At 39.7% G+C, this 10,523-nt stretch overlaps 2 protein-coding genes across 2 annotated transcripts; one reads left to right on the forward strand and one right to left on the reverse strand.

Moving 5' to 3' along the window:
- Window positions 1-789: 789 nt before the first annotated feature.
- zcchc9 (zinc finger, CCHC domain containing 9) lies at window positions 790-4,319 on the reverse strand. The gene is made up of 6 exons (XM_008325132.3): window positions 4,163-4,319; window positions 3,033-3,437; window positions 1,597-1,747; window positions 1,420-1,512; window positions 1,245-1,313; window positions 790-1,018 (listed from the first exon to the last, which is right to left on the reverse strand). Exons 2-6 carry the CDS (start codon window positions 3,417-3,419, stop codon window positions 906-908), a joined length of 813 nt encoding a protein of 270 aa, XP_008323354.1. The 5' UTR covers window positions 3,420-3,437; window positions 4,163-4,319; the 3' UTR covers window positions 790-905.
- A 576-nt stretch (window positions 4,320-4,895) lies between these two features.
- On the forward strand, window positions 4,896-7,994 carry LOC103389631 (cytochrome c oxidase subunit 5B, mitochondrial). Its single transcript, XM_025062533.1, has 4 exons — window positions 4,896-5,052; window positions 6,218-6,288; window positions 7,101-7,200; window positions 7,519-7,994. The coding sequence occupies exons 1-4, from the start codon at window positions 4,956-4,958 to the stop codon at window positions 7,626-7,628; spliced, it is 378 nt and encodes a 125-aa protein (XP_024918301.1). The 5' UTR covers window positions 4,896-4,955; the 3' UTR covers window positions 7,629-7,994.
- The last annotated feature ends 2,529 nt before the right edge of the window (window positions 7,995-10,523 follow it).

Genomic DNA, 10,523 nt, shown 5'->3' on the forward strand with positions numbered 1-10,523 from the left:
ACAAGAGCATAAATCCTAATAGTTTCAGACATTAACCCTGTGTTAACATTAAGTATCCAGAGATTCTCATACTCATCAATACTTGGGGGTCAAGGGAGCAGACATGGGTTCAGAAGGTTTCAGGTTTGAGTCCACCAAGTTACCACTGAGGTGCTCAGAGCACCGTCCCTACACACTGCTCCCCTTTGGTGATGGGTTAAAAACAGAGGTCACATTATGTTATGTGGTGTGCTGTCAAAGATTGACACTATAAGAAGATTTTTAAAGGCAAAATACCAAAGACAATGTCAGTAAAGAGAAGAGTCTTAAAAAGCCTCTATGTCCTCTATGCCACTGACGCAGCCAAGAGAAAAAGCGTGGCGTTGGCCAGCAGATGTCAGTGTAGCACCTCACAAGACAAGACAAGGTTAGAATCAATGTTTTAACCATCACATTATGGAAGAGGGCTGTTGATTACATACTGTTTATGACCACCAGGAGACCAGACATTCTCAATGTTAACAAACACAATTCCATACCAACTTAACAAAATCCCATGCTCCACTTAAGATAAATAGATAAATAAGGATTTTGAAACTGCAGACTTAAAAAAAAAACCTTTAGAAATACTCCCCCTAAAGTAAATGGTTTATTTACATCAACAGATATGATGAAATCATCTCTGTACTCTTGATGATTTAGGGGAGACAACAGCAGCTCTCCATCTCTCCCTGTTTTTTGCACCCAAACACCTTCATGTTGACATGCACTTACACAATCAAGAAATCACACAAAATAAAGAAAAAAAAGGACAGCTAATATACAAGCTTTATTTGAAAATGCAGTTTTTACATAAATAGTTGTACTTGATCTATCTGCCTGGTTTGGTATATTTGTGATTGTGTGGGTGAAATCAACATCTTAGGTCAAAAGGTCACCACCTTAGTCTGCTTGGGTTTGGCTTTCTTCACTGGAACATGGACCTCTTCATGGTCTGCACTCATGTTGTTGGACAACCAGCCCACAGTCACAGTGTTAGCTGCACAGACAGCAGCAGAGTTACAGGCAGGTCGACCACATCACATCTGACAGCACACAGCTCTGAAATCACTGCTTTACAATCAACAGTCAACAGCTGCTACAAACACAACAAAAGGATCTTTGAAATCTTTACCAGAAGAAAATACATGCTAAACTCTTTGTTAAGCTTCAGTACCATGTATGATTTTTTTTTTTAAGCCGTCAGACACACTACAGAGACTCACTTGCAGCCTGGTGCTCTGGACAGTCTTTCTGAAAATGTTCCACTGACCCACAGACACGACAGCAGCCTCCTGCATGCAAACCCAAACACAGAAAGGTCAACATTTAGAAGAACTGTGAGCGACTTGAATGGCCTTTTCTTCTGCTCCTGACAGGAGATATTCTCCATCTTCATACCTTGTGCATAAAGTCCTTTTGGGTTATCAGGACAGGACCGTGACAGATGTCCACTCTGACCACAGATGAAGCACTTGGCATATGGGTAATCACCTGAGGTAAAAACAGCAGATTTTAATATTCTGTCCATTTTCAGTGGTTGTAGCCGCCACCAGTCACTGTCCCCGTTATACTCACCCAGAGCTGGGTCAACTTTAGCTTTACACTTGTGGAGTTCATGTTCTGTTGAGCCACACCTGTAGCAGATGCCTGTGCCCATCTCTTCATCGTTGTCTGCTTCTGGACAGTCCATCACACCATGGCCTGGTTTCCTGCAGTTGAAGCAGATCTAAGGAGAAACACAGGCCCATTCAATAATAATAATAATAATAATAAATGAATAATAATTGGAGGGGACAAATGTGTGGTTCCTCTGGGGCTCCAACCCAGGACCTCCTTCGGGTAAGGCAGATTGTAAGCAGGTGCGATAACCACTACACTATGAAAATGTATATTTTTAACATGGACAAAAGAGACCAACTAATCAAGGATCTCAGGAATTCAAAAATTAACATGCATATAAAAAGAAACGATAACTTTTTTAAAAAGTGCTGTTCTCGCTACAGCCTACAGCAGGGCTGTCAAACTCAAATTATCAACAGGCCCAAATTAAAAACTGGGACAGAGTCACGGGCCAGACATAATATTTATTGAAACATCGATGGCAATTGTTCATGTTTTCCCTTCTCTCTTGATCTGTAACGTTGAATTTTTTTCATATGGAAACAAACTCAACACATTAATTCTGGAACAACCAAAACTGAATATTATAAACACATGAGGAAATTAAATTTGAAATAAAACACACGTCAGTGGTATTTGTTTCTGATCCTGTCTCTTTATCTGTAGCCTTTCCAGTTCCTTTCTAACATACATCTTTTTTTTAACAGACCAACAACAAAAATAAACAAAATGCGCATACATCGCTAATACTATAAATCCTACCAATATATATACTGGCCAACTCAACTCGTATGATATGCTCTTCCAGCCAAATATAATTACACTGGGGGTCAGATTTGGCCCCCGGGCCTGAGTTTGACACATGTGGCCTACAGACTATCAGCACAGATGACAGTGCAGGCATGCTGACCAAAACAAAACACATGGTGAAGGAAAAGAACACAGCCTCCTTCCAGAGGTTCAACAATATATTAAGGAAGGGATGTCCACACTTTCTCAGCTTTAGAGCTGCTTTTCAAATGACCGGGGTAAAGTGATCTACCTACATTGAAAACTATGAATATATATTTACTACCTTGATTAAATGGCTGTAGTTGTATGGCACAACACTGTCTGACTCAATACTTCTATGGTCCTTATTTTAGCCCTAGAATTAAAACTTTTTTTTTGTTTGTTTGTTTCTTTAAACGTAGTTGCTCAGGATCTACCAGCACTCCCTTTGTGACCTACTGGTAGATCCCAATCTACTTACTGGGCACCCCTGTATTAAGGGTTAAGGTAAACACTTGTTTTAGACTTAAGTCTTAAATCAACCATGATAGCAGGTAAATGATGTGTTTTTCCTGGATGAACTTACCTAAGAGAAAAAAAATCAATTTAAAATGACTTGCCATTTTGGTCTTCTTGTCTGTCTGTCTCTTAATTCTTCTGTCTTCCCTTCTCCTGTCTTTCTTTAAAGCAGTTTCCACCTCCTGCACCAGTTCACGGTCCAGCCTCATTCCTCTGTTGTCAGTTCTGGGCAGTGGTTGTCCAGTCTGCTGGAGATACTCCATAAAACCGTTTACGTCCTCGTTGACATAGTCCTTTTTCTTATGATTTGGCTTTCTCACAGCTGAGCTGCTGGCTAGAGTCCTCGTCAGATCACCTCTTTGATCATGCTGACTACTGTCACCCGAGTGACCTCGGTAACCAGAGCGACCTGCTTTAAACTGACTCCACGGAGTGGCCTGTGCTGGTTTGTGCTTGTGGATGTTGTTGGCCCTTGCCCACCTCGTCATGGCTGCACTCTGTGGAGTCTAAGACCAAACAGTCACAAACAGTCACAATGTAAGACATTTAGTCTGTATGACAGCAAAGGGGAGATGATCTGCTGGATAAAACATCATAGTTCTACATTTACCGATATGAAGTGAAAGGGAATTACTTGTCACTGTCACACCACAAATATGACCTCTGCGTTTTACCCATCACCAAAGTGAGCAGGGGGGAGTGACCGGGCAGCAGTGAGTGGTGACAGTGCCCTGCTACAGTGCCAAACCTTCCAGACCCAAGTCCGCTTCCTCAGCCATCAAGCCACCACTCCCGTATGTGTAACAAAACAAACTGTGCAGTGACAGTCTTAACAATGTTTTTTCATCAAATTTCAACGTTGTCTCGAACTATGATATGTTTTTTTTTTCTTAAATGTGATGTCAGTTTTACCTATAGGATCTAAGAGAAGTAGGACAGGCTGTGATCAAAGATTTTTCTGATGTCCATCAAGGTACGAGCACTGCACAGCGTCTTGATTTTTTTTTTTTTTTTTTTTTTGTGGTTGGTTGACTTTATTGGTTGAACACACACACACACAAACAAACACGTACAGTACACTCATACTGTATCAATTGTACGTGCAATACTAACAACGCGTGTAACAGCAAAATGTTAACTGTGCTGTGTGAGGGTATTTCGTGAGCACCAGAGTTATGCTAAAGCGCTTTTAGTCGTCAATCCAAATATTAAAAAATACAAACATGTTTACCTCTTCGTTTTGTTGCTCCTGTCTTCTAAAGAATTGCTGATAATAAGCGTTTCAACTGACACAATCAAAAACAACCTCTTCAGTCCTCGTGTCTAAATTTAACCCGGAAGTTTTCACGCAGGTCATAGGTGCTTGGTAATAGCCACCAGTGTTAATGCGTTGGCGCCGCCTACTGACCTAGATTGTGGAAAGAAACTGGTAACATGATAAGAAATATTATATTTGTATTTCCACGCCGATAAGATTATGGAGAAAAGAACAACTGCTGTACACTAATAAATAACAAAACAAAAAAGAAGCAGCTACAGACATAGGTAAACAAAAAGTGTACTATCCAATGAGAAGCACACAGTTCTGAATATATAGATGTCGTACATAAAACTGCAGTTACCAGCAAATTATGAGTGTGTTGCTTTATCTCTATGGGTTTATCTACCATCTTAACAAGTTCAGCTCCGTCTCATTCCGCATTGGTAAGGCTTCTCCACGTTTTGTTTTGTACCTTTAATAAAAATAATTTCTCGGGTTGTTTTACAATATCTTTTCTTTGTGCCTGTCTACATTTCCTTTCATCCCATTCCTTCCTGTGCAAAAATAAACTTTATATTTTTAATTCTTCAACAAACAACAAAGAACATACAACAACAAAGTTGGGACTATGTCAAAGAGAAATGCGTTTTAGTTTTGTTTTTCCACCGAAAGACCGTAGCACTGTATTTATGACGTCACAGAGAGCGACTCGTCAAGTAGTACGTCAACATTACACGACCAGACTGTCAGCGACGACAAGAAAATGGCTGCAAGGTTACTTCTTCGTTCGGCTCTCAGAGCTGCGACAACTTACCGGGCTGCCCCGGTACCTGCTTTTACCCGCTGCATGGCGACTGGAGGTGAGAATTACTGAACATTTAGCCGCTCAGTTGAAACCTTGAATTCTTTTAATGATGCTTTACCACGGCCGCGGTTAGACAGCAAGCAATGGCGGAAGACCATTGAGTGCTAGCGTTGATAGCAATGAGACTTAGCAGTAAAAGGTCAAAGCAGTGTCATGGTAAACACGTGAAATAATAATAATTGTTATCCCATAGTCACGGCAAACACAATACGTCTTTATTGTTTATGATAAAACGTTGATGATTGGAATATTTAACGAACGATTGTTGTTTTCCAAGGATACAATTGACTCGGTGATATCCTAGTTGTACACGTTAAATGTAAGTTTACATCACTTCTTTACTAAATCTTTCATATATATATATATATATAACAGCAGGTAGATTTCATGATGGCATTGTGACTACCGAAATATCCAAATGTTTTTTTAACAAAGATATAGCTTTGCATTGGCCTCCAAATATAAGCTCTAGCTACCCTCCTTGGCGTGAAGTAGTGACACCAACTAACTGTCTGTCTATCTAACTACTGTCTGTTCATATCACATTGTTGATGTGAAAAGAAAACGACTAAGCATTTCATATCCAATGTTTTCGTCAGTAAAGAGTTCAGAGAGGTTTATGATTTGTGTCACTTAATTACTGACAAGGCTGTAAACGCATAACTGACGACTTTCAACGTGTTGACCAGGTTTTAAGCTTAAGGTTGAACAAATGTTTTGCAATAATTACTTTTTGTGCTAAATAATTAGGTGTTGAAAATTCATAGATTGGAAGTGAAAATTGCATTAAAGTTTTTTTAACAAACGTCAAAAGTAAAGTGACAAGTTGCAGAGCATAAGAGTCAAATGTACTAAGAAATTCATTATATTTAACCCTGAAGTATGTATTTTTATGAAAAAATAATTTATCCATGTACGATCAGTTGGTTCACTATTGTCTACCGGTCTTTCTTTATAATAGATGGTCTTAATAATTACACAAGGGCTTCAGCCTCGGCTGCAACCGGAAGAATTGGCCCCCCACAAAAAGACACAACAACCAATTAAGCCAAGATGTGTCGATCAGAGTCGGTCAAGCTGTGCTACCTCACTTATCCTGTTCTGCCTTTGTGCAATACCCCCTTAGTTACAGTGACCATTTGACCATTGTTTGTCTGCAGGAATTCCTACTGATGAGGAGCAGGCCACAGGACTGGAAAGGACTATTATGCAGGCAGCAAAAGAGGGAAAGGTATTGCATACTCAAAAGTAACAGAAATAGTGATGCACCGTGGGTCACACAGTGGAAGTGTGGTTAGAGCAAGAAGGTCACTGGTTTGTTCCGCTGTAGCAACTCTCAGTACTGTGACTTCTTTCCACAGTCCAAAAAACATGCAGATTAGGTTAATTGGCACTTTCTGAGTTTCAATGAGCATCTGTATGAGTATCTTACAAAGTGATTAAGATTAGGTGGAGACTTTTATTTAAAAAGTCAGAAGAAAATATACCCTCCAGTCCTTCCGTGCTTGAGGCATACAGGTGATAACTTAAGCTAAATGACAGGGGAACTCAGTGCTAGGCCTAAGCCCACTTTTTATGGTGTTTATAGGGCCTTGTTTGTACTGGCTGAAGTGAAGTCCGCAACACTTCAGACTGATGTCATCAAAGTACTTAAATTTATATCCAGACTGACTCTCAGAGGTGGTAGTGCAATGGTAAAGGGATGTTTTGCAGGTGACAGTGTGGAAAAGATGTCTTGTCCTTGCCATGCTGCTAAATCAGAGTAGATTAGTAAAGTAGTAAAACATTCTAAGGAAAATGTTTTTGTTTCCTATCAATGAAGTTTGGTTTTTTTTGATAATAGGGAAAAAGCTCTTCCTTCCAGACTGTTGACCTGCAGTGTAATTTAGCACTTTTCATTGTACAGGCTAAAACATTGTTAAATCCAAACAAAAATGTGTTTACCTTGAAACAGAACCATCCTGTCATGTACTCCATCAATACATGGCTTGCCCCTCTTTTACAAATGTTTGTCTTACCAGCTTTCCCTCCTGCTTATTTCAGGATCCCTACAATGTGGGTAAATCAAAGGCATACCTTGGCACTAAGGAAGAGCCCAACATTGTTCCCTCCATCACCAACAAGAGGATTGTGGGATGTATCTGTAAGTGTTTTATATATTTGTTTTAAACAAACAAACACTTTATGAAGCAGACTTTATGAAAAATATAAAGCCGTCAAAAAGTGTTTGAGTGTATGTAAGTTTAAAATAACATCATAAGTCATTTATAGGGATGTTTTGACACGTCGTGAATCGGCTGAATCCAGCTAATGCTGGCCATGGGAAATCGGGAAGCATCAGTTGCACGTCCCTTTTTGTTATGCTGGGACATTGTCAGCTTGCCATCTTTTGGGTTATTTTGTTATATTAAAAAGCTTCAAAAATACACTATTTTCTGACATTGTTTCTTCCACTCTTCAGGTGAAGAAGACAACACAGCAGTAGTTTGGTTCTGGCTCCATCAGGGAGAGTCCCAGCGCTGCCCATCCTGTGGGACCTACTACAAATTGGTGCACGATGAGTTGCACTAATTATCTTTTTTTGATCAGGCAGTCGTTTGTGTGCACAGCCATAGCATCTCTTAACTGTTCCTACAGAGCAAGGTGAAGAAGCCCCAGACTCTGACTGTTGACCTAAAATGTCTCCTCACCCTTCGTCAGGAGTCTAGGTCTTTGGCTTGCTCTACTTAAATACTTGATCAATTCATTTTCTTCAGTAGCTTTGCTTTACATGTTACATTTATAAAGGGGATCAGATGTGGTTTGGGACACAACTGTCTTTTCAAAACATTTCCATTCCTGCAGTTTACATTGGCGTTGTACTGTACAATGTTACACTCGATGGTCCACTCGCTCCATGTATTAAACAAAGTCTTCAATAAATTATCCCAAAACTAACGTTTGTTGGATTTTATTTGTGAGCGCTCCCTTTCACCTATTGATGATGCTTACTGCATTGTGAAACATCTTTAACTTACTTGAGGTGAGTCCAGTTGCCTTCTGTAAAACTGTTTTTGAGATACTGTACATTAGTTGTATTCACATAACAATTTTGAAAAGTTACTGAATTTGTATTTACAGAAAGTAAGGCGAGTGAGTGCCCTTCTTCTTTGGCGCACTAACATAACAGTCTCCCCGTACATGACTGGTGTCATCACGGCTGAGCCTCAGGTGTCCATGTTCTAACAGCATCTGAATTCACCATTACATGTGCAGACCTCCGCGTCTCGGGTACATACTCACAGACACTGACTGGGAAATGTGAAGAATATCACAGGTTCAAGCTTTAGGACCAGTGTGATCCTTGGTTGAACCCAACAAGTTCTACTACTTGGTGACTTCTTCTTCTCTGTGTTTATAAAAAAGACAACATGTAGCTATGCAGTCAGTAGAAACAAGGGGATGATATTTGACCATATTTCCCTGGAATACTGCTGATTCAGTGTCTCCAACTAACAGTGGCGTTCTGACTGAGTAAATCCACTTCTTAATAACATCATTATGTCTACAGAGACCATCAGTATTAGGCAGAAATCTAGTATAACCAGTGGTTACATCTTAGATAACTCATGTAGCCATAATAACAGCATGACTAAAACAACAAACCCACGAAGCACAATGTACATCAAAAACATCAATAATTACATCATAAAATTACAATATGAACCAAAAGACAAAATACATTTTACTCTGCAAAATTTTCTAATTAGTTGTACACAGAATCCATCCTCCTCTCTTTCCTTAAGAGTTCAGTTACTCTGTTGTACAGATTATCAGTGCGTTCCAGTTCTAACGAGTCCTTTTCTACGTCCATCCATGCTAATGCTGATAGTCCAGTCTGCCCTGTCCTAGTTGTGGCAAAAGGTTTAATTCAACAGAATAATCAGCCACAAGCAAAAGAAACTGAGTGAATAAAAAAATGTCCTCTTCCATAAACAGTGAAGGTAGACAAATTCCCTGATCGACCAACGGCTGATGGTTACCTCAATCTCCATTAGAGCTAAAAAAAAAAATGAAACAGCAACACATTTGAACATAAAACAACATATGGATATAAAAGTATTGGATGTTTATATTATAATTACATTTCATGTTTTGTATTCCCTTTTTTGTATATACATGGACAAGCCCTAAAGCTCCTGGTGAAACATTTGCAGGCAGAGCTCCTATATAAGAAATGGACAGAGCTACCTGTGTTTCAGACTGTGGGGACAGGAAGAATGACATGTTCTTAGTCATATAAACACAGTTGACCAAAGGAAATCCTTCCAGGGACCTGGAGATCTCTTTAATCTGATTCTGCAACAATAACTCCTCAGTCCAAGACTTTGTCTTAGTCACTCTGATGCTACAACAACTCTAAGACGCCACCGTAGTAAATGCACTGACAGCCATGTTCATTTGTTCGGTTTTATACTGGTTTCTATCTTGGTTGTTCTGAACTGTTTTTGTACAAACAGTGATGGAAGTGAACACGACTTTAAATCTTCCACAGCTCCTCTGACCGAGTTGATGATCAGACTTGTCTTCCACCTGCTGGCTTTGACAGGACTCATCTCAACAGCCATCTTCTACCCAAGGGTACACACACACACCGGCTGCATTCACCCACCCAAGAGCAGAGCAGCAGTAACTCCTGCTCTGCTGTCCTTTCAGCTAAAGAATCAAGAAATAAGAAGAAGAAGAGAAGCAGGAGGAGGAGGAGGAAGACCAGCACCTCCAGACCAGGAGACGGCTCTGGAGGCCACTCCCTCTCTTATGACAGAGTGCTGAGAGAAAAGGTACAATTCTACATCCCAGGGTAAAACAAAAGTTTATTTCTTCATTAGACAAACTGGTAAATGAGACTAACTTATTTAACCAGGTTAGAGTTAACCAGAAATATGTTGGATGTGCACTTTTGTTGTACTTCATCTGTTGTTCAGGTATTTGTACTTAACTTCTCTATTTTTGTTTGAATTTAAAACCAGATTTCAGTTCTGTTAATTCCGTGCTCCCTGCAAACAGGAAATAGGTTTTTGAAGATTTTGTCTTTACTTGTTGCCTTCCCAGCATCAAGACTGATCTCAAATCAGTAAGGATGACTCTCCAAGCTCATAGAGAAATGATCTGCAGAAGATCCTTCCTGCACTGACAGTGATGAAGAACGTGAACCAGTGATGTTGTTGACAGCAATCTTACTTTGTCCTACAAGTTTGTTCATTTTGCCTGCTGTGTTCTTTTCTCATTTCCTGTTTTATACTTGACTTTCTTACTCATGAGTTCAGATGTTTCATTGAGTCAGGTCTGTGATCATTAGTTCAGTTGTGATCAAAAAACAGCTTCTGCTCTGACAAACTGTAAACTGTTTATATGCCTTTTTTCCAGCTTTTTTTCATCTTGACAAAGATCTGACATTTAGAAATAAATCCATAAACCTGTCAGTGA

This window comes from Cynoglossus semilaevis, chromosome 14 (genome assembly GCF_000523025.1).
Source record: "Cynoglossus semilaevis isolate Cse_v1.0 chromosome 14, Cse_v1.0, whole genome shotgun sequence".
In the NCBI taxonomy this organism is placed as follows: Eukaryota; Metazoa; Chordata; class Actinopteri; order Pleuronectiformes; family Cynoglossidae; genus Cynoglossus; species Cynoglossus semilaevis.

Coding starts and splice junctions, on each gene's coding strand:
- zcchc9 (XM_008325132.3), bottom strand. CDS start 3,419: ATGACGAGGTGGGCAAGGGCCAACAACATCCACAAGCACAAACCAGCA. Junction 1,513..1,596: donor TAAAGTTGACCCAGCTCTGG/GTGAGTATAACG, acceptor TTTTTACCTCAG/GTGATTACCCATATGCCAAG. Junction 1,019..1,244: donor TCCAGAGCACCAGGCTGCAA/GTGAGTCTCTGT, acceptor CTGTCTGTGCAG/CTAACACTGTGACTGTGGGC.
- LOC103389631 (XM_025062533.1), top strand. CDS start 4,956: ATGGCTGCAAGGTTACTTCTTCGTTCGGCTCTCAGAGCTGCGACAACT. Junction 5,053..6,217: donor CCGCTGCATGGCGACTGGAG/GTGAGAATTACT, acceptor GTTTGTCTGCAG/GAATTCCTACTGATGAGGAG. Junction 6,289..7,100: donor AGGCAGCAAAAGAGGGAAAG/GTATTGCATACT, acceptor TGCTTATTTCAG/GATCCCTACAATGTGGGTAA.